Source organism: Poromitra crassiceps (genome assembly GCF_964638095.1).
Source record: "Poromitra crassiceps genome assembly, chromosome: 9".
Taxonomy (NCBI): Eukaryota; Metazoa; Chordata; class Actinopteri; order Beryciformes; family Melamphaidae; genus Poromitra; species Poromitra crassiceps.
Window position 1 is genome coordinate 48,036,060 of NC_139630.1, and position 27,691 is coordinate 48,063,750.

At 42.5% G+C, this 27,691-nt stretch overlaps 3 protein-coding genes across 3 annotated transcripts; 2 read left to right on the plus strand and 1 right to left on the minus strand.

Moving 5' to 3' along the window:
* Positions 1–3,662: 3,662 nt before the first annotated feature.
* Positions 3,663–9,317, plus strand: LOC310782361 (arachidonate 12-lipoxygenase, 12R-type-like; the record flags this gene model as incomplete). Its single annotated transcript, XM_083643026.1, has 11 exons — positions 3,663–3,812; positions 4,572–4,665; positions 4,822–4,879; positions 5,448–5,649; positions 5,729–5,872; positions 6,103–6,306; positions 7,134–7,300; positions 7,813–7,934; positions 8,493–8,593; positions 8,843–9,013; positions 9,138–9,317. 11 exons carry the CDS (start codon positions 3,663–3,665, stop codon positions 9,315–9,317), a joined length of 1,593 nt encoding a protein of 530 aa, XP_083499152.1.
* A 1,266-nt stretch (positions 9,318–10,583) lies between these two features.
* LOC310782362 (polyunsaturated fatty acid lipoxygenase ALOX8-like) lies at positions 10,584–19,430 on the plus strand (the record flags this gene model as incomplete). Its single annotated transcript, XM_083643027.1, has 11 exons — positions 10,584–10,733; positions 11,082–11,289; positions 11,529–11,622; positions 14,487–14,688; positions 14,775–14,918; positions 15,145–15,348; positions 16,189–16,355; positions 16,819–16,940; positions 18,582–18,682; positions 18,942–19,112; positions 19,251–19,430. The coding sequence occupies 11 exons, from the start codon at positions 10,584–10,586 to the stop codon at positions 19,428–19,430; spliced, it is 1,743 nt and encodes a 580-aa protein (XP_083499153.1).
* A 758-nt stretch (positions 19,431–20,188) lies between these two features.
* Positions 20,189–25,761, minus strand: fbxo30b (F-box protein 30b). Its single transcript, XM_083643355.1, has 3 exons — positions 25,625–25,761; positions 22,861–25,025; positions 20,189–20,995 (listed from the first exon to the last, which is right to left on the minus strand). The coding sequence occupies exons 2-3, from the start codon at positions 24,961–24,963 to the stop codon at positions 20,801–20,803; spliced, it is 2,298 nt and encodes a 765-aa protein (XP_083499481.1). The 5' UTR covers positions 24,964–25,025; positions 25,625–25,761; the 3' UTR covers positions 20,189–20,800.
* Positions 25,762–27,691: the final 1,930 nt, after the last annotated feature.

The following is a 27,691-nucleotide window of genomic DNA, read 5'->3' on the forward strand; positions in this document are numbered from 1 at the left end:
ATTGTGTTTTTTCCTCCAAACAGCAACAAATAAGCGCCGTAATTTTTGGAAGTAATCAAATGTTTAGCATAGTGAATCATCTTAAATGATTAAAGCAGTATTTTGAGTAGATCGCACCAGGTCAAGATAGCGAGAGACCACGATTACACTAGAGAAAGTTAATTAAAAGTTTTATTTATATATATATATAAATAAACAGACAGCCAAAGAACTTTTCCATCTTTTTACTTTGCATAGTCTCACGGTCAGATCCTCCGATATACCCTGCGCTGCATACCTGCATACAAGCGAGGAATTTGAATTCCTCGTTTGTAATATGATTACTCGCTATGGCTATTCAAATTAATCTTGAATCTTGAATTCATCTACGGCTGGCTACTGTAAGATTAAGTCTTATCGCACTTTTCCAAATAAAAAAGCCTCCTTGCTTTAAGTTGCAGCTGCACAGTGTGTTTCTTTGTCTATATTCTAAATCCATAGTACCTGAACCTGACACCTGTCTTTCTCTTATAGTGACCCTGGTGGGAGGGACTTTGCTCGCCTATACATGAGAGAACTATTTCCCCCAAGGCATACCAACTTGTTTGTTGAGTTTATTTTCCAAGGGAAGGGCGGTATGTATGTAATTATAGATCCTATGGAAAGATGTAGCAATTTGTCATAAAACATGTTTTGACGGCTGACTTCCTGCAATCCTTCTCAGAGACGTCACGTGATGTCTCTGAGGAAGATTGCAGGAAGTCAGCAAATTACTGTTTTTTGTGACCGCTACAGTTGAATTAATCTACGACTGGCGGGGTCCTCTCGCCATTCCGAAGTGTCGGCATTCTGATCATTGACTTCTATGCTTTCGGAGAGGCAGCCCTTTTTATCTCCAAAAAAGGTTTCGCCATTGCGAAAGATATTAGGTCCGCCATTCCGCCATAGCATCTTGAGTTATTTAGCCTACAGGGGTGGGAGAGGTTAGGTTTAGGGTTAGGTTCTGGGGGAGGTTAGGTTTAGGCGTGGGGGGTGGGAGAGGTTAGGTTTAGGGTTAGGTTCTGGGGGAGGTTAGGTTTAGGCATGGGGGGTGGGAGAGGTTAGGTTTAGGGTTAGGTTCTGGGGGAGGTTAGGTTTAGGCGTGGGGGGTGGGAGAGGTTAGGTTTAGGGTTAGGGTTCTTTCGCAATGGCGAGACCGATCTCCATTCCGACAATTTTGTCGGAATGCCGGTATTACGGAGTGCCGACATTTGTGTCCCCACGACTGGCTGCTGCAAGACTATGTCTTATCCCACTTTTCCAAATAAAAAAAGCCAAGAGCTAAGAAACCTACCTCCTTGCTTTAAGTTGCAGCTCCACAGTGTGTGTCTACAGCAGGGGTTCCCAAACTTTTTTGGCTTGTGACACTATTTTGACGGTGTAGGTGTCACCCAAGAGAACAAAACTAAATCTTAGAGATAATCACTTTAAACTCAAAAATAAACTCAAAAATAAAAAAAATCGCAAGTGACCCTAATCATCTTCGGCAATATTAAATTGTGTGTGGTGTATTTATTTTATTTTATTTATTTTTTTCAGGCGACCGTATTTGAATTCCAGGCGACCCCAGTTAGGTTTGCGACCCTACGTTTGGGAACCACTGGTCTACAGGCTAATGCAGATGGCAGGTACTGCCCTACGCTGATGAAGGCTACCTGCTGAAACGCGTTGTTGCTGTGCTGTACAAGACCTCTATTAAACACTTAAATGACATTCTGGAGTGCTGGCCTTTTCTCCTTTTTAAGGTACTGTCCTAAGGCCACGACATATTATGCTAATCTAATGTCAGCTAGGCTTTAATATACAGATCCATCTTGTCTACTCTGCCACTGTCATTTCCATATGGAGATAGAGACTGTCTATGCCAGACTAATGGTTGTTATTTGTATACTGTTATATTTGTATGTTGTTATATTATTTGTACTACCTTTCTGTACTGCTTTGGCAATACGAGCTTGTAACTTGTCATGCCAATAAAGCTCATTTATATTTGAATTTGAATTTGACTGTCATTTCCATATGGAGATAGAGGAAGCGGCCATGGAGAGACACATAAATGGGAAGACAGGAAAGCTGGGTGAGGGGGGAGAGAGGGAGAGTGGGACAGGGCATTAGAGACAGACAAAAAGGTGATGGAGAGGATATGTAAAACAGTAAAGACCCCTCCAGGCTTAAGCAGCACCCACATTAAACAAGACTCTACGTCGCTGGTGCAACAACACCTACAGTAATACACACACACTCTACATCACCCATTGACTTTTGAGAATTGGAGATTTGTGCGAAAATGAAAATGGTTCAGGAAAACACATTTATCTTCAATGTACCTGGACATCCCATACATTTTTATGTATCTACATTCTGGGACTAGACTACAGAGTTGAACAAGGCTGTGATTATCCTAGAGCTCACAATGGGTCATTTTATAGTACTGTAGAAGGTCAAAAAAAAAAAAAGTGTATCATCACATATTAAAATACTTACTATGAGGCCATATTTCATCACATATTAATGTGATTGGGCTCTTTGGATTCACAGGAGTCTCAGCTTTGTAGTCATACCAAATTTCTACAATTCCATGACTGTTTTGGTACCACAGTGTGCAGAAATATGGAAAGAAAAAAGGCAAGAATAACACCTTTTCACTGCATGCAGAACACTATAGGACCCTGGAGCTCATATATCCTATGTAGCTGACATATGTCAGACATCATTCCTCAGACTAAGCGTTGTCAGATCTTGTGTATCACAGTACACTGCTTCGCGTGTGCTCTGAAACGCCTTCAGTCCTCACACGAAAAACGCCGTCATTCCTCCAGCAACATGCCTCACTTATCACTCAAACTAGCTGTCAGTCCTCACTCCTCACATCTCACACAAAAACGCCGTCATTCCTCCAGCAACATGCCTCACTTATCACTCAAACTAGCTGTCAGTCCTCACTCCTCACGTCTCAGAGAGGAGTGATGGAGAACCATTCCAAACACGGCTAATGACTCTGGTGTTTGTTCATTTACATTTATTCATTATATTCCCATGATGCCACATGCATTTCCTACCAATAGACCCTTCTCACGGGGCCCATTTTGTGTCGAAAAGGCAGAGTAAACACATTTGCAAGCAAAACACTAAAGAGGGTTTCCAACTTCCATGATTGGAATTTGGAAACCCTCCTTAGTGTTTTGCTTGCACCTGTGTTTATTCTGCCTTTTCGACACAAAATGGTCCCCGTGAAAAGGGTCTATATGATGCTTTACAATACACACAGCTCATTGGCTGTGTGTGTCATTTGATTGTAATCACCTGCTAATTGATTACAATCACCTACCAAGATGGCAATGTAACAGAATACTACCGATTCCCCAAAGCCCTCTTGTGGTGAGTTCCTACAGAGGTTGCTCTGACATTGAATTGCAGTGGACTCTTGTGATTAGAGAACGTCTGACACCTGAGGTTGCTCATTACTATAGCATAAATATGTTCAGTTCTTCAAACTGCTGGACGCCTCGAACATCATCTGTTTTCTAGTAGGCTGTGTTGTAATGTTTGCCTGTGTTTGACCTGATCATATTGTGATTTGGGACAATAGAGGGTTAAGAGTGCCTTTTTTGTTTCCTTAAAACTCTCCAATCAAGTTAGGCATTATGGTAGAGTACAACCTACAGCTGACTACAGGGAGCATGCAAAATGTACATGCATGCAGTGGCAACTTCTATGCCACTCTGATAGGAACTGAGACGCAGTCTGAACGCACTGAGCTGACCAATTATGGTCTGGATTATAAAGTTGGACAGGTGAGATATAAAAATGCAAATTGCTCATATCTAAAATTAATCTTATGTGCTTCACTGGATCTGTTTTTTGGTTACATGCTGCACAGACTATTTACTAACTGGCTGAAGGTTTTGTAGTAGTACTGTTTCTTGATTCTTATCTGACAAGAGGAACTTTAAAGTGTTGACCTCATATCAGCACTTTGAGCTGCTTGCTGGACATTCGAAACTAAATGATGGCGTCTTTGGGGGATTGTTTGCTGTGGTTTTGGAAGGTCTATACTTGAGTCAATTGACATGTTTCTAAAACTATTTGAACCCTTACTGACATGGTTTAAAAAACCTATTTCACCCTCTCCAACTACAGACTGGCACCTTCACAGTGACTACCTTTTTGTCTCTGGGATATCTTCTCCTGCTCCAATTGGAGAGAGACCCTCACCATGAATCTCCAGAAAACGATTGGTGGTTTTGCTCTGAAGTATTGGTGACCACACCCGAGGGTTACGTCGTCGTTTTCCCCTGTCACAGATGGGTGTTCAGGGGGGAACCTGTGCTGTTGAGAGGAGGGAGAGGTTAGTTCTGCACCTGCCCCCCCCCCACCTTCCCCCAACACACACACACACACACACACACACGACACACACACCCCCACTGTAATGTGCAAATTTCAACCATGAACTGTCACGATGGCTAGGGTTAAAAATGGTCCAGCATTATTCCTTCCATTGAACACGGTTTGAATGCATTAACTTGTTTCTATTTCTATAACCCACACAGCTACAAAGCCTTTTGAGGATTACCGTCCTCAACTGGCATACCTGCTGGTCGACCAAAGGAGACAAGAATTGGTTCTTCAAAAACAAAAGTACCAGTGAGTGTTCCAGTAAGAGTTGAAACTAGAAAAGTCTTGAGTGGGTTTCTCATCACTAACTTTGATTTATTGTACTCTCCTTCCTCCATAGATGGGCTAAGTATGCAGAAGGAATGCCTTATACCTTAAACATTGTAGATCCTAAATCCATTCCAGCAGAAATCCGCTTCTCCTCCTCCAAAGCCTTTGAATTTCATCATACAATAGAGGAGACGTGAGTGCGACATCTTGCCAATAAACTTTTTTTTTTACTTTTTTTTGTATTAAACTTCCAATAACACACAGTATTTCAATTACCAAGTGTTAATTGACTGGCCATTATTGGAGAAAAGCTTTTATTAAATTGATCTTCACATTAATCCTTAATGATGCCAACTTGCCAAGGTTTAATCATTTGTGTAACACAGTGCCTCAAGTTTCACATTAAGCCTACAATACTATTTTCAACAAGTTATAGCGCAATGTCATGGTTTCTGATGGATGTTTTGCATAAAATGTTCATCACCGGGAACCAGGATCACTGGAACAGCAGTGAGAAGTGATTTATTACTTGGATGATAAACTGTAAATGGTGAATTATTTTATATTATATTATTATTTAATTATTTATTATTTTACCTTCTTTGCTCCAGGTTGAAGGAGCTCGCTTTGAAAGGCCTGATGTATTCTACCGAGCAGTGGGAAAGCTTTGAGGCCATAAAAGATGACAATGTAAACAGGATGACGCCCATCTCAGGTATTGTTGGTGTGCTCGCTGTGTATGTGATTTAACCCATTTCTAGAAGAATGTATTTACCAGATTATGTCCCAGAGTATGTCTCAGAGCATTGGGAAGAGGACTACCTTTTTGGATACCAGTTTCTGAATGGTGCCAAAACCAAAATCATCCAGCGCTGCTCCAAGCTTCCCTCCAACTTCCCCGTCAAAGAGGAGATGGTGAAGCCCTTTCTAGCCCAAGGAAGCTCTCTGACTATTGAGATGGAGGTATATAAAATTTATTTCCAGTAATCCCTTTATACTGTATACCCTTTGGCCCTCAAACCTCACGTTTGTTCTTCTACAGAAAGGCAACATATTCATCGCTGACTACAAGATCATGGAGGGTTTGCCTACGAGGCTTATTGATGGTAAACCAGTGGCTCTGACTGCTGCCTTCTGCCTGTTCTATGTGAATCCAGAGAAGAAGCTATTGCCCATCGCCATTCAGGTTATGATTTAATGATCTTATTTAGTGTCGTAAATTAGATTTTTCCCCAATTTAAAAATTTTCAGAACACACAAATAGAACTAATACAGGAAAAGAGAGAAAATGCATGCATATATTATCGACATTCCAATATTACGTGGTGCTACCAGCCGCGTAAGGTGCTTGTAAGAGATGGATCTTTTTCTTTTCTTAATCAACCTCTGCAAACGTGTTCTACCTCCCCTCTTCAGTTGGGTCAGCAGCCCTCGGAGAACAACCCCATCTTCTTGCCGAGCGACTCACGGTCTGACTGGCTGCTGGCCAAGACATTTGTGAGGAATGCAGATTCTCTCTATCAAGGATTCGTCAGTCATTTGCTGACTACTCACTTATTGCCCGAAGTCTTTGCAATGGCTACGCTTCGCAATCTCCCTATGATTCACCCCCTGCATATGGTACAATCACTACTTTGAGCTTTTTCTAAATCGTCACCCTCTTAAAATAATGGACTAAGTCATGAGTCAAGAGCCTTGACTTAGGCAAAAATAAAACAGCCTAAGTCACACGCTTGACATAAAATGCAACTAAGTCAGGCCTAAGTCTGTTTTTTTTTGCCTAGTCACAATGGCATGTTAGAACATAAGTCATCTCATCGTTTTATATTACATAATTGACAGTGTTATTGGTATGTCAATAGTCATTTATTGTCATAAAAGATTGTGGAATGATTAATAAATATACTGCATTTGGTTCAGTTTTTTGTTTTCTGAAAAACTTGAAAAAGTGACTTGGGCCATTATTTTAAGGGTGACAAAATGGTTCTGTGTTCCAGGCCAACCTTAGCCCTGATTCTACACCCATAATTCTGAATAACATTGTTCTCTATTAATTGATAAATGGTGTAATTTTTCTCTTTCTCCCCTTTACAGTTGCTGATCGCCCACCATCGACATACTCTCCATATAAACGTCAATGCCCGTGCTACACTTTATGGGCCTGGTAGAATTTTAGACAATGTGGTGAACTAAAGCTATTTTCTACTATGAACATAATGCATAATTTCAAGTTAACCTGAGAGATAGTTGGATTATTTATTTTTTTACTCACTAATATGATGATGGCAATTAAGTTTGATCACAGGTATGAAAAGCACTTGTAAAACCACTGATACATACAATGTTATTAGTAATATTCTACTAGTTGGAAACAAAACATCTCAATTACATGTTTGTTTAATTTTTATGCACTAAACTGCCTCCTATCTAATGCAACATTTCTTCAGACTTCATTTAGAACAGAAGGATCAACGGAGCTCATGAGAAGGGCTCTCTCTACAATGACCTACAGCTCCCTCTGTCTGCCAGAAGAGATCCCAGCAAGAGGACTGGAGTCAGTCCCCAACTCCTTCTACAGAGACGATGCACTGAGACTGTGGAACATCATCAACAGGTACACTGGAGGTGGTGAACCCTGGTGGTTTACATCAACGGGTACAATGAAGGTGGTGAACCCTGATGGTTTACATCAACAGGTACACTGGAGGTGGTGAACCCTGGTGGTTTACATCAACAGGTACACTGGAGGTGGTGAACCCTGGTGGTTTACATCAACAGGTACACTGGAGGTGGTGAACCCCGGTGGTTTACATCAACAGGTACACTGGAGGTGGTGAACCCTGGTGGTTTAAATCAACAGGTACACTGGAGGTGGTGAACCCTGGTGGTTTTGATGTCAGAGCTGGATCTGTGAAATCTGAAGCTCTTATCTGCTTTCAAATGTATGGCACACCTGATCATGTGAATTTAGCATAGAAATGAATTAAAATGTAGTGACTGCATTCAAACGCTACCAATACAAATAGGATGTTAAGTACAAAAGCTAAAACTGGCTACATTAATTTAGTAGGCTATCAATATGAACTTGTGAACTGTATTATATTATGTTTTTTGTTTTGGCCTCAGTTTTGTCAAGGCAATGGTGGCATACTTTTACCCATATGACAGTGAAGTGTCCTGGGATTCTGAGCTCCAGGAATGGATCAACGAGATCTTCACCTACGGGTTTCTGGGAAATAGCAACTCCGGTACGTCCACATGTTGTGGCTAGTAGTCTATTACTGCTCCTTAAAGAACTTCAGCGATAGACTGCTGATTATTTTGCACATGATCTCGCACATATCCGAAAACTGCAGGCATTCATTTAGTCTGAGTTATTGGGAATTGATTTTGAGTTAAGTTGTGGACCAGTGATGTCATTTGTGCATGAATGACATCACTGGTGCACAACTTAAACTCTATCAACTGTCAATAACTGTCATAAATGAATGCCTGCAAATCGGCATTGTTTTTCAGTGAGGTTCTCCTTTTAAGAAGCTGTTATGGGTTAGTTCTGGTTTTTGGAAGCCTAGCCGTATTTGCTACTTACAATGATGTTGATTGGTGGATTCCTTCTCAGCACAATCCATGCTGTTCCTCATACTAGCTCCAGATAGTTAGCCACAACCCAATACAAGGTCAATGGAGTCACGCTCCTGTCTGTGCAAGCTGACTGAGGCTCACTGAAATGTACTTTGGAGACATAAACGACAGAAGGTACTTCTTATATTTTGTATTTAGGAGTGTAACTAGCACATTTCTGACAGGAATCCCCAGAAGCTTTAAATCTGCAGAGGAAGTGACCAAGTTTGTCACCATGGTGATATACATCTCATCAGTTCAACATGCTGCAGAACAAAATCCGCTGGTGAGCTTTTTATAACATCTATTTTATGGTTTCTCTTACTCTTATATTTTTCCAAATACATTATATGTCTTAAATTTATCGAAACATAACTATTGAGCAAAACTGGTAAAATATGTGCCGGGGGGTGTGGATTTCATTTTTTTTTTGTATAACTGAACTAGTGTTTCTGAGGGATTGTAAATACAATTATCAGTGTTGAAATATGGCTCAATTGAAACATAACTGTTGATGGCTATTGTACATCCTCAGTTTGATTTTCTAAGCTGGATCCCCAATGCTCCTACGCTCCTACGTAAAGCTCCCCCAACTACCAAGGGGCAGTCCACCATGGAGACCATTTTGGAGGTCCTGCCAAGTAAAGGGCCTGGATCTTGGGCTATATCGATTATTTTGGTGCTGGACAAGAAATACAATGATTTCGTAAGTTTAGCATGGATAATGTATTTCAGTGAAAACACAGTTGTTGTACCAGTGTTTGTACCTTTTGATCCAAGAGCAACAGTCTCATTGTCTTGACATGACATCTTGGCTCTGTCCTTGTCAGATACCTCTGGGCACATATCCTGAGCACCGATTCTGTGAGCCTGCTGCCAAACGGATGATCAAGGACTTTCAAGCACAGTTGTCCTGCCTCAGTGAGGCGATTGCAAGGAGGAACTCTGATCTTGAGCTGCCTTACAACTACTTGAACCCTACAGAGATAGAAAACAGTGTAACCATTTAAATGTCTGCAATATGATGGGACACCTGGGACTATTTTGCATTGTAGTAAATTATTGTTGTTTTTTAAGTCTTGAAATGTCAATTTTATGTGACACTTTCTGATGACATTAGTAGCCATCCTTCAAGTGTTCTTGCTGGCTTCTCCTGCATGTGAGATATTGTCCCATGACTGTATTGTAACTGACACCTGTGATTGCTCATTCTAAAAATAAACGTTTGGACAACTTGAATGGATAAAGTACTTTGTTGGAATGCATCTGGCTATTCTCAAATCATTGAATGGAAGGTTAGGTCTTGAATAAAATGGCATTATTTGGTTGGTGGGGGAAAATGCTTCACAAACGCCAATGTAAATCGTTAAACTGAGGCTACAATTACTACAGTACAGTCAGCAATGGGCTACATGCACAACTCCACTACTTCCTGAAATTAGTACAGCTTCTTTATTTCCTGTGATCACTATTGGATGAACTGATTAATGTCAGGTGTGCTGCAGTCACAACAATGATCAGGCACACCTGATTAATCAGTTCATCCAATAGTGTAGGACAGGAAATAAAGAAGCTGTACTAATTTCAGGAAGTAAAAAAGTTGTGCATGTAGTCTATTGTACTTTCATAACTGTCAACGAACATACCACCTAGTCTCGCTGGCCAGCCACCTCTCCCTTCCGTCCGAGGAGTCTGGCGCCGCAGGTCTCCATAACTGGGATAAACCCTCCCCTGCTCTACTCTGCTCTCCCATTGGAGCGACTGTTTCGGTGGCAGCCGGACTTCCATGATTGTAATTTGGAAACCCTCATTAGTGTTTTGCTTGCACCTGTGTTTATTCTGCCTTTTCGACACAAAATGGCCCCTGTGAAAAGGGTCTATATGACGCTTTACAATACACACAGCTCATTGGCTGTGTGTCATTTGATTGTAATCACCTGCTAATTGATTACAATCACCTACCAAGATGGCAATGTAACAGAATACTACCGATTCCCCAAAGCCCTCTTGTGGAGTTCCTACAGAGGTTGCTCTGACATTGAATTGCAGTGGACTCTTGTGATTAGAGAACGTCTGACACCTGAGGTTGCTCATTACTATAGCATAAATATGTTCAGTTCTTCAAACTGCTGGATGCCTCGAACATCATCTGTTTTCTAGTAGGCTGTGTTGTAATGTTTGCCTGTGTTTGACCTGATCATATTGTGATTTGGGACAATAGAGGGTTAAGAGTGCCTTTTTTGTTTCCTTAAAACTCTCCAATCAAGTTAGGCATTATGGTAGAGTACAACCTACAGCTGACTACAGGGAGCATGCAAAATGTACATGCATGCAGTGGCAACTTCTATGCCACTCTGATAGGAACTGAGACGCAGTCTGAACGCACTGAGCTGACCAATTATGGTCTGGATTATAAAGTTGGACAGGTGAGTTATAAAAATGCAAATTGCCCATATCTAAAATTAATCTTATGTGCTTCACTGGATCTGTTTTTTTGTTACATGCTGCACAGACTATTTACTAACTGGCTGAAGGGTTTGTAGTAGTACTGTTTCTTGATTCTTATCTGACAAGAGGAACTTTAAAGTGTTGACCTCATATCAGCACTTTTAGCTGCTTGCTGGACATTCAAAACTAAATGATGGCGTCTTTGGGGGATTGTTTGCTGTGGTTTTGGAAGGTCTATACTTCAGTCAATTGACATGTTTCTAAACTATTTGAAACATTACTGACAACATGGTTTAAAAAACCTATGTCACCCTCTCCAACTACAGACTGGCACCTTCACAGTGACTACCTTTTTGTCTCTGGGATATCTTCTCCTGCTCCAATTGGAGAGAGACCCTCACTATGAATCTCCAGAAAACGATTGGTGGTTTTGCTCTGAAGTATTGGTGACCACACCCGAGGGTTACGTCGTAGTTTTCCCCTGTCACAGATGGGTGTTCAGGGGGGAACCTGTGCTGTTGAGAGGAGGGAGAGGTAAGTAAGTTTTATTTGACAATTTTTTAAAGCACACATAATACTGCTTCAGGTTACTTCTGGACCTGCCCCCCAACACCCCCCCCCCCCCCCCCAACACACACACCTCCCCACTGTAATGTGCGAATTTCAACCATGAAGTGCCACGATGGCTAGGGCTAAAAATGGTGCAGCATTATTCCTTCCATTGAACATGGTTTGAATGCATTAACTTGTTTCTATTTCTATAACCCACACAGCTACAAAGCCTTTTGAGGATTATCGTCGTCGACTGGCACACCTGCTGGTCGACCGAAGGAGACAAGAATTGGTTCTTCAAAAACGAAAGTACCAGTGAGTGTTCCCGTAAGAGTTGAAACTAGAGAAGTCATGAGTGGGTTTCTCATCACTAACTTTGATTTATTGTACTCTCCTTCCTCCATAGATGGGCTAAGTATGCAGAAGGAATGCCTTATACCTTAAACATTGTAGATCAAACATCCATGCCAGCACAAATCAGCTTCTCCTCCTCCAAAGCCTTTGAATTTCGTCATACAATAGAGGAGACGTGAGTGTGACATCTTGCCAATGAACTTACTTTTTTTTGCTATTAAACTTCCAATAACACACTCAATTACGTAAGGGTTAATGCACGACGAGGTGTACATTATCACTTTTTAAGGGACGACGCGAGAGGCGTGAACCGTCCGAGGCGAAGCCGAGGATGGTTGCCTCCGCGAAGTCCCTTAAAAAGTGATAATGTACACCTCGAAGTGCATTAACCCGCTTATACCATGGTCACTTGTCAACAAAACAATAAGACCAGTCATTTATATTTCCATGTGTAATAAATAAAGCAATCTAAATGGCTAAATGTCTGTTATTCATACTGTAAATCAGTCTTCCACGAAATAAAATAGTCCCTCCCACCTCCACCACCCTCCGTTTTAAAGCAGACTCAAACGCTAACTTTTCCCCTGTCACAGACGGGTGTTCAGGGGGGAACCTGTGCTGTTGAGAGGAGGGAGAGGTAAGTAAGTTTTATTTGACAATTTTTTAAAGCACACATAATACTGCTTCAGGTTACTTCTGGACCTGCCCCCCAACACCCCCCCCCCCCCCCCCCCCCAACACACACACACACACCTCCCCACTGTAATGTGCGAATTTCAACCATGAAGTGTCACGATCATAGATATATATAAAGGCTAGATGGCTTACCCGCGCTGCCGGCCAATGGAGAGTGACGTCGTCGCATGGCGGCCATCTTGCCACGGGGAGCTCAGCTTTATATATATCTATGGGTTAAAAAAACGCTAACATTTTATTATTATTTTTGGCTCCAAATTACACCAAACTTAAACCGAAGCATCATCATCATGAGATGAATTCACGCACCTAGTTTCATGCAGTTTCATCCATTTTCCTAGGAGTTATGAGCATCTGTTGTTGGGTTAGTATTATCTGTTGTCAGCAATCATAACTCCTAGGAAAATGGATGAAACTGCATGAAACTTTGTGCCTGAATCCCTCTCATGGCATAGATGCTTCGGTTTAATTTTGGTGTAATTTGGAGCCCATCAAAAAATAGTGTTTTTAGTGTTTTTGGCCGTTTATTTGCCGTATCTCGGGAACGGAATATGCTTGTAATAAACCAAACCATTTGTAAATCCGTCAAGATTTCAGCGAGTTATGAGTATTTTTGTCTGTGCAGGTCACTCACCCTCCAACAGCTACCATAGAACGTACACCGTGGCAAGATGGCGGCCGTTCAACGACGCTGGTGACTCCGCCTTAAGCCATCTAGCCTTTATATATATCTATGGTCACGATGGCTAGGGCTAAAAATGGTGCAGCATTATTCCTTCCATTGAACATGATTTGAATGCATTAACTTGTTTCTATTTCTATAACCCACACAGCTACAAAGCCTTTTGAGGATTATCGTCCTCGACTGGCATACCTGCTGGTCGACCAAAGGAGACAAGAATTGGTTCTTCAAAAACAAAAGTACCAGTGAGTGTTCCAGTAAGAGTTGAAACTAGAGAAGTCTTGAGTGGGTTTCTCATCACTAACTTTGATTTATTGTACTCTCCTTCTTCCATAGATGGGCTAAGTATGCAGAAGGAATGCCTTATACCTTAAACATTGTAGATCCTAAATCCGTTCCAGCACAAATCTGCTTCTCCTCCTCCAAAGCCTTTGAATTTCGTCATACAATAGAGGAGACGTGAGTGTGACATCTTGCCAATAAAATTACTTTTTTTTGCTATTTGCATTATGAAATGCAGAGAGTCTCTCTCTCTGTCTCTCTCTGTCTCTGTCTCTCTGTGTGTGTGAGAGAGTCAAAGGCCGGCCTCGCCCCTGAGGGAAATCCCCTCTTTCTCGCTGAGATTCGAAGAGCCTGGTGACGCGAGGTTACAAATCTCCTAAACGAAAATCAAAACTGTAAATAAGTTATTTTTGATAAACTGAGCACACAGGGGTGATTTAAATAGTTACTTTGACCGACTCAATTTCTTTCTCAACTTCCAAAATTGTCATATTAACCCTTAACGGGGGTATAGAGCTCAAACAGCTCTCTTGATACCACTGTTGAAACTATGGCTCATTGATATGAATGGTGAACAGACCATTTGGCTGAATGACTTTACCAACTGTACATTATCACTTTTTAATGGACACCCTGCAGCCAATCAGAATTGAGTATTCACCCAGACCATGGTATAACTAAGTGTTAATTGACTGGCCGCTATTGGAGAAAAGCTTTTATTAAATTGATCTTAACGTTAATCCTTAACGATGCCAACTTGCCAAGGTTTAATAATTTGTGTAACACATTGCCTCAAGTTGCACATTAAGCCTACAATACTATTTTCAACAAGTTATAGCGCAATGTCATGGTTTCTGATGGATGTGTTGCATAAAATGTTCATCACCGGGACCCAGGATCACTGGGAACAGCAGTGAGAAGTGATTTATTACTTGGATGATAAACTGTGAATTATTTTATATTATATTATTATATTATTATTTAATTATTTATTATTTTACCTTCTTTGCTCCAGCTTGAAGGAGCTCACCTTGAAAGGCCTGATGTATTCTACCGAGCAGTGGGAAAGCTTTGAGGCCATAAAAGATGACAATGTAAACAGGATGACGCCCATCTCAGGTATTGTTGGTGTGCTCGCTGTGTATGTGATTTAACCCATTTCTAGAAGAATGTATTTACCAGATTATGTCCCAGAGTATGTCTCAGAGCATTGGGAAGAGGACTACCTTTTTGGATACCAGTTTCTGAATGGTGCCAAAACCAAAATGATCCAGCGCTGCTCCAAGCTTCCCTCCAACTTCCCTGTCAAAGAGGAGATGGTGAAGCCCTTTCTAGCCCAAGGAAGCTCTCTGACTATTGAGATGAAGGTAGGCCTATATAAAAATGAATTTCCAGTAATCCCTTTACACTGTATACCCTTTGCCCCTCAAACCTCACGTTTGTTCTTCTACAGAAAGGCAACATATTCATCGCTGACTACAAGATCGTGGAGGGTTTGCCTACGAGGCTTATTGATGGTAAACCAGTGGATCTGACTGCTGCCTTCTGCCTGTTCTATGTGAACCCAGAGAAGAAGCTATTGCCCATCGCCATTCAGGTTATGATTTAATGATCTTATTTAGTGTCGTAAATTAGATTTTTCCCCAATTTTTAATTTTTCAGAACACACAAATAGAACTAATACAGGAAAAGAAAATGCATGCATATATTATCGACATGCCAATATTACGTGGTGCTACCAGCCGCGTAAGGTGCTTGTAAGAGATGGATCTTTTTCTTTTCTTAATCAACCTCTGCAAACGTGTTCTACCTCCCCTCTTCAGTTGGGTCAGCAGCCCTCGGAGAACAACCCCATCTTCTTGCCGAGCGACTCACGGTCTGACTGGCTGCTGGCCAAGACATTTGTGAGGAATGCAGAGTCTCTCTATCAAGTATTCGTCAGTCATCTGCTGACTACTCACTTATTGCCCGAAGTCTTTGCAATGGCTACGCTTCGCAATCTCCCTATGATTCACCCCCTGCGCATGGTACAATCACTACTTTGAGCTTTTTCTAAATCGTCACCCTCTTAAAATAATGGCCTAAGTCATGAGTCTTGACTTAGGCAAAAATAAAAAGGCCTAAGTCACACGCTTGACATAAAATGCAACTAAGTCAGGCCTAACTCAAGTTTTTTTTTTTTGCCTAAGCACATGGCATGTTCGAACATAAGTCATCTAATCGTTTTATATTACATAATTGACAGCGTTATTGGTATGTCAATAGTCATCTATTGTCATAAAAAAAGATTGTGGAATGATTAATAGGCTACATATATTCTGTATTTGGTTAAGTTTTTTTGTTTTCTGAAAAACTTGAAAAAGTGACTTAGGCCATTATTTTAAGAGGGTGACAAAATGGTTCTGTGTTCCAGGCCAACCTTAGCCCTGATTCTACACCCATAATTCCGAATAACATTGTTCTCTATTAATTGATAAATGGTGTCATTTTTCCCTTTCTCCCCTTTACAGTTGCTGAACGCCCACCATCGACATACTCTCCATATAAACGTCAATGCCCGTGCTATGATTTATGGGCCTGGTAGAATTTTAAACAATGCGGTGAACTAAAGCTCTTTTCTACTATGAACATAATGCATAATTTCAAGTTAACCTGACAGATAGTTGGATTATTAATTTGTTTACTAATATGATAGCTGTTCAAAATAAAAAGCAATTGATCACAGGTATGAAAAGCACTTGTAAAACCACTGATAAATACAATGTTATTAGTAATATTCTACTAGTTGGAAACAAAACGTCTCAATTACATGTTTGTTTAATTTTTATGCACTCAACTGCCTCCTATCTAATGCAACATTTCTTCAGACTTCATTTAGAACAGAAGGATCAACGGAGCTCATGAGAAGGGCTCTCTCTACAATGACCTACAGCTCCCTCTGTCTGCCAGAAGAGATCGCAGCAAGAGGACTGGAGTCAGTCCCCAACTCCTTCTACAGAGACGATGCACTGAGACTGTGGAACATCATCAACAGGTACACTGGAGGTGGTGAACCCTGGTGGTTTACATCAACGGGTACACTGGAGGTGGTGAACCCTGATGGTTTACATCAACAGGTACACTGGAGGTGGTGAACCCTGGTGGTTTACATCAACAGGTACACTGGAGGTGGTGAACCCTGGTGGTTTACATCAACAGGTACACTGGAGGTGGTGAACCCTGGTGGTTTAAATCAACAGGTACACTGGAGGTGGTAAACCCTGGTGGTGATGTCAGAGCTGGATCTGTGAAATCTCAAGCTCTTATCTGCTTTCAAAAATGTATGGCACACCTGATATGTGAATTTAGCATAGAAATGAATTAAAATGTAGTGACTGCATTCAGACGCTACCAATACAAATAGGATGTAAAGTACAAAAGCTAAAACTGGCTACATTATTTAGTATCAAAATGAACATGTGAACTGTATTATATTATGTTTTTTGTTTTGGCCTCAGTTTTGTCAAGGAAATGGTGGCATACTTTTACCCATATGACAGTGAAGTGTCCTGGGATTCTGAGCTCCAGGAATGGATCAACGAGATCTTCACCTACGGGTTTCTGGGAAATAGCAACTCCGGTACGTCCCCATGTTGTGGCTAGTAGTCTATTACTGCTCCTTAAAGAACTTCAGCGATAGACTGCTGATTATTTTGCACATGATCTCGCACATATCCGAAAACTGCAGGCATTCATTTAGTTTGAGTTATTGAGAATTGATTTGAGTTCAGTTGTGGACCAGTGATGTCATTTGTGCATGATGTAATTTGTGCATGAATGACATCTGTAGCCTTAGGGCTTTAAGCACATGACAAGAAATGAACCCAGCTACACTTCTAAATAACCAGACAGCAGTCAAAGTAACCAGTTCAAGCGCTGTTACAAGCAGTTTTATTAGATAAAAAAAGAATAAAAGAACTACGATCTGTTGGTCCTGCTAGGGGAAGGCAGAAGAGAAAGAAGACAGACAGAAGGGGGCAGCACGGCGTGACACTGAAGACGAGGGAATAATCACTGCAACCAATAGGAAGACAATAAATCGGACAGATGTGACCACACCCAAACCAACACCACACTCCACTCCAAAACGTCCCAATGCACCCAATGGCTGCCACCAGGAAACCCTACAGAGAGACAGAGGACCCTCGTTAATTATATATTTAAAATACTAAAATCAGGCAGCATCAACAAACAACTTAAAACAAGTGGATAATAATCGGCGCTTGACTGGAATAAAACTGGAATAAAAGGACAAAGGGACACATTAAGGAGGAGATTCATGTAACAATAACTTTGATTTGAGAAATCACATGTAGACCTTTCAGAAATGTCTCCATAAGTACCAGAAATGTAAGTTCACACAACCCACACAACCCAGGCAGCTATAGGGATGTGTGTCCTCCAGGCTCCAGGAACAGCTCCAATGACCAGTCACTCTACAAACAACAATCAATCATACAGTCCAACATGGTATAGGAGAAAAATACATTTATAACCCTAGATACTCCATGGATAAAACATGACTTACCTACAGCAAAGTACTTGTTTACCTCAACTGTATATTTGAGTGGGGAGGGCTGTTTAAATCAGCTGTCCTAAGAAGTACAGCACAGTGATGTAAGTATTCCCTCTAAAGTCAATGTATGATACTTTAAAATGATTTCCTGGCTCTTACCCTATAGGTCTCGTGAGTTTCTCAGCATGTGTGCTCTGAACAAGAGGTGCAAGGCTAAGGCCTAACACACTCCAAGCTTGGCCCTTTCTTACCTAAGCACCTCCCACTGACACACCTGTTCCCACTACATTATCCTTCCCCAGGTCACCACATCCTAAGTCCCACCCACTACACATCACTGGTGCACAACTTAAACTCTCAATAACTGTCAAAGTAAATGAATGCCTGCAAATCGGCATTGTTTTTCAGTGAGGTTCTCCTTTTTAAGAAGCTTTTATGGGTTAGTTCTGGTTTTTGGAAGCCTAGCCGTATTTGCTACTTAACAATGATGTTGATTGGTGGATTCCTTCTCAGCACAATCCATGCTGTTCCTCATACTAGCTCCAGATAGTTAGCCACAACCCAATACAAGGTCAATGGGGTCACGCTCCTGTCTGTGCAAGCTGACTGAGGCTCACTGAAATGTACTTTGGAGACATAAACGACAGAAGGTGCTTCTTATATTTTGTATTTGGGAGTGTATTTTAACTTGCACATTTCTGACAGGAATCCCCAGAAGCTTTAAATCTGCAGAGGAAGTGACCAAGTTTGTCACCATGGTGATCTACACCTCATCAGTTCAACATGCTGCAGAAAACAATGCGATGGTGAGCTTTTTATAACGTCTATTTTATGGTTTCTCTTACTTATATTTTTCCAAATCCACTCCAAATCCACTCCACGTCTTAAATTTATCGAAACATAACTATTGAGCAAAACTGGTAAAATATGTGCCGGGGGGTGTGGATTTCATTTTTTTTTTTGTATAACTGAACTAGTGTTTCGGAGGGATTGTAAATACAATTATCAGTGTTGAAATATGGCTTAATTGAAACATAACTGTTGATGGCTATTGTACATCCTCAGTTTGATTTTCTAAGCTGGATCCCCAATGGTCCAATGCTTCTACGTAAAGCTCCCCCAACTACCAAGGGGCAGTCCACCATGGAAACCATTTTGGAGGTCCTGCCAAATAAAGGGTCTGGATCTCAGATTATATGGATTATGTCGGTGCTGGACAAGAAATACAATGATTTCGTAAGTTTAGCATGGATAATGTATTTCAGTGAAAACTACCACAGGTGTTGTACCAGTGTTTGTACCTTTTTGATCCAAGAGCAACAAAAGCAACAGTCTCATTGTCTTGACATGACATCTTGGCTCTGTCCTTGTCAGATACCTCTGGGCACATATCCTGAGCACCGATTCTGTGAGCCTGCTGCCAAACGGATGATCAAGGACTTTCAAGCGCAGTTGTCCTGCGTCAGTGAGGCGATTGCCAAGAGGAACTTGGTTCTTGAGCTGCCTTACATCTACTTGAACCCTACAGAGATAGAAAACAGTGTAACCATTTAAATGTCTGCAATATGATGGGACACCTGGGGCTATTTTGCATTGTAGTAAATTGTTGTTTTTTAAGTCTTGAAATGTCAATTTTAGTTGACACTTTCTAATAACATTAGTAGCCATCCTTCAAGTGTTCTTGCTGCCTTCTCCTGCATGTGAGATATTGTCCCATGACTGTAACTGACACTTATGATTGCTCATTCTAAAAATAAATGTTTGGACAACTTGAATGGATAAAGTACTTCATTGGGATGCATCTGGCTATTCTCAAATCATTGAATGGAAGGTTAGGTCTTGAATAAAATGGCATTATTTGGTTGGTGGGGGTAAATGCTTCACAAACGTCAATGTAAATCCTTAAACTGATGCTACAATTGTTAAGTACAGTCAGCAATTGTACTTTCATAACTTAATTAACATACCACCTGTGACCTACCTGTGACCTGACAAATTTAAATGTAGTTTAGCTACACCTTTGTCATTGATGTCCAACTTTAAAATGTTTTAAAATATTTGAGTTTGGGTCAGATTTTACACATTTTATTCTTGATTTATGTTTATGGTTGTTCACTCCTGTGAACAGATGTTTGCACCCATGCCGTATGGTTGAACAGTAAAAGATACTTGGGACTCTTTTTCAGCAAAGTTTTAAGGATTCTTTTTCATCAACCTTTTTACTTCCTGAGCAGCTTACGTTTTTTTGTAACCAAGAACTGCAGGTTGTATGTTTGGTTAGTAAAAAAAAAAAAATACGTAACGGGCTGTAAAGACTTTATTCAATGGTAGCAAATCACATGCAATAATACTGGGATATGTGACTTCCCATCTGTTTTGACTTGTCCTGACATTCATATCCTACCCACCCAGACAGACTTGTCATTAGTCCAGTTTGCACTGGGATGACACCCACTATAGGGAATAAAATGGCTAGAGTCTAGACCATTTGGGTTAATGGGTAATTGATTGAAATAGGGATTAGCAAATCTCGTTTAAAGTGCTAGCATAACTTGTGTTACGCAAAAACGGTGCAATATGGCAAACAATTTCCTTATCCCATGGCTACGACTAAAAGGCAAGACAGTGAAAACATTTCCATCTCCTCTTTCTCAGTATCTCTCAGAGAATAACAATATAAAGCTGCTATTGTGCATATTTGTTTTCAAGAAAAGATATGTTACTGTACCAGAATAGGGGCACGTCTGCAGCACAAAACCATGCAAAGGCTGTATTTTTGTTCCTCTTATGGACCAACCACAATTAAGTTCATTAAGGCTCCCCAGGTTCAACCCCTGTATAACACAGGATTTTTTTTTTTTTTTTTTTGCAAACAGAACATATTAAATTACACAGTGAGTGTGGCGCAGCTACAACAGGTTAGGTCAGGTGTCAATATGACGCAGGACGCGGCGGAGGGAGTGTCCATCCCGTGCAGTGCACATAGCAGGAAGGGGCACGGGCTCCGTCTTGCGCTCGACCGTGTTGAAGTGGCAATTCCTGAGATGGTCTGACATGCTGGGAAGGTCTGTGAAACCCCACGACCACACCGGGCTGAAGGCCGTGCTGAATCTCCATACCTACAATGTGGGAGGGGAAAAATGCAGGTGGGGGGGGTTAGAGCACAGAGGGTGTTGCATATCTAAATGTTTGTGAGAGTAACGAGGGTTATGATGAGATTAAAGCTGCATTCAGCGATGTTTTTGTGTTCAAATAAGTGTTAAATGGCTCTATATTCTGACAGCAATCACTGAAATAAGAGTGTTTGGTCAGTGACTTGTGAAACCCCCAACTGTCCTCTATCTCTCTCCTGTAGTCCTGCAGGCAGGGCGGACGTATCTCTGCAACCGTAACTCATAGAGACTCAAAAAATACATATAGTCCTTTACAGGGATCGCAATCTGACCTTCCCTTTCCAAGAAAATGTCAACTTTCCTCTGATTGCATAGTTTGAGGTCGGCGCCAATTTTGATCAAATCACAGAAACGTTTACATTTTCTGAGAAGTGGAAGGTCCAATCGCGATGCCTTTAAAGGACTATATGTATTTTTTCACCCCCGAATCCAATGCCGCCATCCGTGACTCTCTACAAGTTACGGTTGCGGAGCTATGTCCACCCTGCCTGCAGGACTACAGGAGAGAGATAGAGGACAGTGGGGGGTTGGGGGTTTCAAGTCACTGACCAAAAACTCTATTTCAGTGATTGCTGTCAGAATATAGAGCCATTTAACACTTATTTGAACACAAATACATCGCTGAATGCAGCTTTAAAGTCGAGCTGAACCCAAAAATGACTTATTTTCTTTTAGTTCAAATACCTGGGTATGCAGTGCACCTATTTAATAATGTATGCAAAAAAAAATCACAAAAATCTGATTTCTTTAGTTTTTCACACTTTTTCACATCAAAAGTTCATTTTTCAAGATTTCATTGATAACAGTAATCTACAGTTTGCTGACGTCCCCTAGTACTATCAATTTTCTACCCCATTTCAACCAATCATATCAAGACATGGCAGCTGTCAATCAAATCTTCATTTCAGGATAATTTTCTCTTCCCAAAGAAAGAGAAAATGGCACCTAGTGCCTGTCATCTGGCAGAATTCCTATCCCATAAACTAACTACAAACTTGGCCAATTGTATGAAACATGAACAAAAAACAAAAACAGTAATGTCTAAGAATGCAAAGAAATGTAACTGGCTCGTTAAAACGCGCATTCCAGGAATATTGTATTTACAGCAATAGCGATAAAGGCGCGCGCTTGAGAGCCTGGTTGTCAGGGGTCGCCCCTCTGAGATTCCAGGCGGGCGGGCAGCACCCATGCATCGGATTGTCCGCTCGCTCCGCACGAAGCAGCTGGCTGCCTGGTACTCCGCGGATCCCACTTGCGTAGCACGACAACACGCTGAATCCCACTCAATTTGGGGGTGGAACACGCCATGATTGGCCAATGCCAAAGCCAGTCCCCAGAATTGTCAAATCAAATCATCGACACCCGGCATTGTGCGGCTTGTGGTCCGCCTCTCAACCCTGTCATCTCAGACAAGATTTGTTTGAGTCTCCGACGCTCGCGCAATTGCATTCACATCCGGTTCACTTCGACTTTTACAATTAAGTCACATGGCTGGAATAGCCAATAGCATGTGTAGCCCTACACATGCTTAAACTACCGTCTCCTTGAATTACATTTATCTATTGTAATTAATTAAATTGTTATTTTCAGTCTAGTGTTTACATGCTATGTCCCTGTAATGTGTGTAAATTAGATTTATATTAATCATTTTTTAAACTTGCTATTCTGCATGTGTGGCGATAAAGTGCTGTCTCACCTATTTTGAATATTGTCTCTTGGTAGCCCTTTGCTTTGAAAACATGATTTACTGGTATAACAAACAGCTTTCCCAACAAAAAGAGATATGTTTACACTGCCGATTGTCCACTTACTCTGTTTTTTATCTGCCACGAGACTGTGCCCCGGACGTTGGGGTACTGCGATCGCTCCCACTGCAGCTCCACAATGCCCCTGGCCTGGAGGAGACTGGCACACACCTCCCTCATGGTCCGCGAGACCATGGAGAGCTGACACAGGCTGAAGCTGTCCAGGAACTCCGCTATGTGCCACAATATCTCAATGGGAAGCCCACTCAACTGGTCAGACGGGCAGATGCTCGGAAGTCTTGCCCCTGGGCACGGCTGAACCCCGAAGGACCGGAGGTGCCTGTCGTGAACCACCTTGGCTCCCTGAGTGGAGGGGTAGAACCTCCGCTGGGAGAATGTGCAGCCATAGTAGGCCAGCGGGCAGCGGCGTTCCATCCAGCCGTTGAGGCCGGCGTGAATGTCACCATGCACGTTTGTGAAGTGGGAGGAGAACTGGTCCCGGCGGAAGGACTGGCCGCACACAAAGGGGAACATGTGCTGGTAGCGCGGGTTAGGGGGGAGGTAGTGATTGTTAGGGGGGAGGTAGTGACTGGCCTCCTCCACATCCAGAGCTTCCAGGACAAGGCCGAGGCGGAGGGTGCGGAAAGGGCTGGGGTAGGATAGCTGGGGCGCAGCGTGGTCACAAGCAGATGCAGAGGCCATGTCGCCCACTCTAGTGTTGGTTACCAAGATAGCCGCTGGGAAGGTGAAAGTCTGTGTGCCAAAGTCGACATGGTAGCCGTCAACATAAACCGTATCAGATATCCTTCTACACTCTCTGGACTCCTCTAAACAGAAAAGCAGGGCTGCTGTGATCAAATCAATCTCTCCCAGACCCATAGGGTCCTCCTCCTGCTCCAGGTCTGAGGTGTCCACGGCTTTGTCCTCCATTTTGGTTCGCAATCTATAGAGTGAGCGGTCAGGGAAGAAACTCCTCCTTCCATTAGGTAGTAGTGAGAACTGGCCCAGGCCCCTGAGCAAAGGGTGGCTGTGGAACTTCCGTTCCAGGTTTTCTAAAAGTACCAGCCCCCTGTCCTCCAGGACCACGTGACCAGCCCTCTGTGTGATACCCTGGTTGACATGCAGTGGCGATGTCATCAGAGAGGTCACTGGCTCCTGAGAAACACCAGCATCCATGTTATCCTGGCCCTCAACAGGACCTGCTGCCTCCAGAGAGGCCCCCGTAGCTTCTGACAGTGGTCCATTTGTTTTGTTTAAAATCTCCAATTCTGTTCCTTTCTGAGCTCCACTTGCACTCAAACAGCCATAACAAACACTTTGCTCATCCATCTCTCGTACGTCAACACCCTCAGCGGCCACAGGTGTTTGGGCTTCCAGTCCATTGTGCAGCTCCCCATTCCTGTTGCTGGTCTTGCTGCTCTCCTGCACAGCAGCTCCTCCGTTCATACACTCTGTGCTACTGACAGAGAAGTTGACACTGCTGAAGATGTCTAAAGCAGCAGCTAAGCTTCTTGCTGTCTCAACTGTGGCCTCATAGAGTTTACTGAAGTGCTCCTCATTCAAACCATTAATTCCATTTGCAATTTTCTCCTTTGCCGAGCCTGGTGGGGGTGGTTGTGGCTGAGCCAATGATGAAGATTGTGGAGGTGAGCCGGAGGTAGAGGCCACAGGAGCAGTTGTAGGCAAAGTGGAGTGTGTTGCACTGTCGTCCTCACTCCCAGCGACAAGTGTCTCTCTCTCTGTGGTAGGTGCCATGGCAACCAGCTTGAGGGACTCGAGTAGTGTACGCTGGTCCTGAAGGGCAAGCGCCATGTCCAGTTGCTCCACCTCCTCCACCCCCCGGCTCAGGCTCTCATAGGAAGTGTAGTCCAGACAACTAACAGGCCATCTGTTCCACTCCATAGTGCAGCACACCACCCCAGCTGGACACACCTCGAGGTGCGCAGACATTCGGTTGCGCACCAGGGTGGCAGGGCAGCCAAAGCCACTGTTCAGACAGGGAATCCTCTCCAGTGGGCACAGAAGGCGGTGCTCGGTGAGTTTACAGGAGTGAAACACAGCCCCACACACCAGAGGACAGGTGAGAAGATCACAAGAAATGCCTGGTTTGGGTCTGAACATGCATCTCTGGTTCACACAGGACATACAGTGGACATGGTGCTCCTCCATCTTCAGAAGAATATCAGGCTGGAGAGCTTCTGAGGGTGGCTGTGGCAGTGGGATAGAGTCCACTGTGGTGACAAACAGGGGGAAAGCACAAGTTAAATAAATAGCCAGCAAGGTAAACCGTGTGTCCACATGGTGCATTCCATTATTGGTTGAATACGAGACTAGTTGAATATTAGATTGTTCTTGGAGTAATGTTCCCCACATCAAGCAAAAAAGGGGGTTACTTTGTTGAGCAGATGATACAATAGCTTTATTGTTACCCAAACATGCACGGATGACAGGTGTGCTACTGCTAACCCATCAAAAGTATAGTTATTATCGTTAGCTAAATGTTCTTAGCTAAATATGCCAGCCCAACTGTTGAAGGGTACTTTTTAAACTGTTGAAGTTTACTGAGAACACTGTGGCAAAGGCACTGACGACAACAGAAGCAGTTTCGGCTAATAACGTTAGCGATCCATCTGCTACCTGCTAGCTAAAGTTAGCTATCATGTTTCAAACTGTTCTTTAGCTACGGACTCAACTTGTTTATAGCTAACAAGCAAGCTAGCTTATAACGCTGGCCGCCGGCTAATGTTGCTTGGAAGTTCAATCATGTCTGCAACAAGCAGTTTACTGTTCACCAAGCTAACGATAAGTTAGCACGGGAGCGGCATCTTACCTTATCGCTGGATTAGCAAGTAAACGTATGATCAACTCGGTTGGATTTTATAGCTGTATCGAAAATACAACTGGCGTTAGCTCAAACTGCTAATAATAGCTAGCCTACATCCCTCGTCTCTCTCAGCCTCCCCTCTCGCTGTGTTGTTTCTCTCCGTGGCGTTGCCGTTGACGTGCTTCAGACGCTTTGGCTGCTCTCTCATCCCACACTAACCTCGCGTCACCAGGCTCTCTGGTATGCGTTACTGAGGCAGGAAGACAGAAGAAGACCCGACCCGTCTTCCGGCGGCCTGTGCTGCAGTGTTTTCGTTCCCCCACAGAAATCCAACATTTGGCAGTCGCTACGAGTTAGAGAAAAAATAAGAAGCATGGACATACCAAACGAAGTGTTTGTTTTTAGCTAAGTTAGTTACTCGCGTCGCCCATGTTTTCTAAACGGAACGCAAGAATCGAGCGGAATGCTTTTCTGGAGCACAGCACGATCTTCCGCCCATAGCCGGAAAACTCGGAGCGAGGTTTTTCCATCCAGGCTCACACAGCAGATCCCACCGAGGCAAAGTGCTACCTTCAAGGGCTCTTCATCAACTCCTACTGCAGCTGCTGCAGCTGGAATTTCAGTGCTTTGGGTAAGAAAGAGTAACACGTCACGACGCACACTATTACAATGGTAGTTTTTGGTGGCTGACTTTTTTTTTAAAGCCAAAAGCAGCAGAAGGTAGAGGAATAAGAAAATAAGCAATAATTATACTGGTATAGGGTTCCGCAGAATGTAAACTCTCAAACTTGTAACGTTATGGAAAAAGCTTTTAATTTAGGCTACTGAGCTGAGCTCACACTGTGACCAAAAACTTCAATCACTAACTCTGTGATTGTATTATTAATTGATGCCTCCAATCAGCAGAGGGCAGTGTTGCACAACGTTTGCCTTATAACAGTTATGTCTAAATCCAATGTGGTCAGTGGCTTGTAAGAACAACTTTATGGACTAACACCTTTCGAAATGCGTCAACATTAAGAGGTTTTGACCTCTAATACATCCTTTACTCAAGGACAGAAAAAACAGTGTTTAAATCATCAATGTGATTTAAAAAGTTTGGGTTTTTCTGCCCTTGAGTAAAGGATCTGGCTTTGTCGAGAGCCCATCAGATTTAGTTTTTAATTACCATGCAATTGATTAGTTCCAAATATTTTAATCATTCGCAATCAATCAATACAGTAGTACCTGGATATTTGGAGTAATTAGCAATTTAGACCACTAGATGTCAGCAGAGAGCCACTCTCCAGCCAACACAAAAAACATGCTACCAAGATTTAAAAGATGATATACATGACACTAGCTAAACTGTCTACGCTGTTCCACAGGAAAGTCCACACTTCAACTCCTAATGACAATGTAATTCCAGCCAGAACACAAATCAAAATTGACTTCTCGGCTCATTTCAACATTCTCTGTTTGATGATGTCAGAGCTGATTGGTGGGAAGAGGGACATCTGGGGCAGAGGAGGAGATGAATGTTTTTGAAATTAATACTTCAGAAGAGGGGAGAAAAATATGACTGCTGTTTGTTGTATCACTGATGTTGCAACACACACATTCTGTCCCTCTGTCCTGATATCTTTTTGTATATCTTTCTCTATGGAATCAGAGACACCAATGGACCCAAAGGTTACTTCATCACTTAGAGCGTCATCAGAGAGTTCATTCAGCAGAGAAACCATACCCATGTCAGCTGTGTGGGCATTTTTTCAGGTAGTCAAATGCCCCAACAAGACATCAACACAGTCACACTGGAGAGAAACCCTACCACTGTGACCAATGTGGAAGCAGCGTTGGGAATTCAGGTGACGTAACAAAACAACACATTCACGCGGGAGAGAAACCATACAGGTGTGACCGTGGGAGGAGTTTCAGTACACCAAGTAACCTAATGGTACATCAATGCATCCACACTGGAACAGGCTACGTGTGACCGCTATAAGAGAATGTGCACTAAGTCAAATAATCTGAAGAGACACTGCTGCATCTAACCTGCTGAAGAGCGCCTCCCCTGTCTGCAGGGGAGCACGC

Bases quoted from the DNA above. Each gene is read 5' to 3' on its own strand.
- fbxo30b (XM_083643355.1), bottom strand. From the start codon at position 24,963: ATGGAGGAGCACCATGTCCACTGTATGTCCTGTGTGAACCAGAGATGC. The intron at 20,996-22,860 runs GTAAGTGGACAA...CCCACATTGTAG, and splicing joins CGTGGCAGATAAAAAACAGA to GTATGGAGATTCAGCACGGC.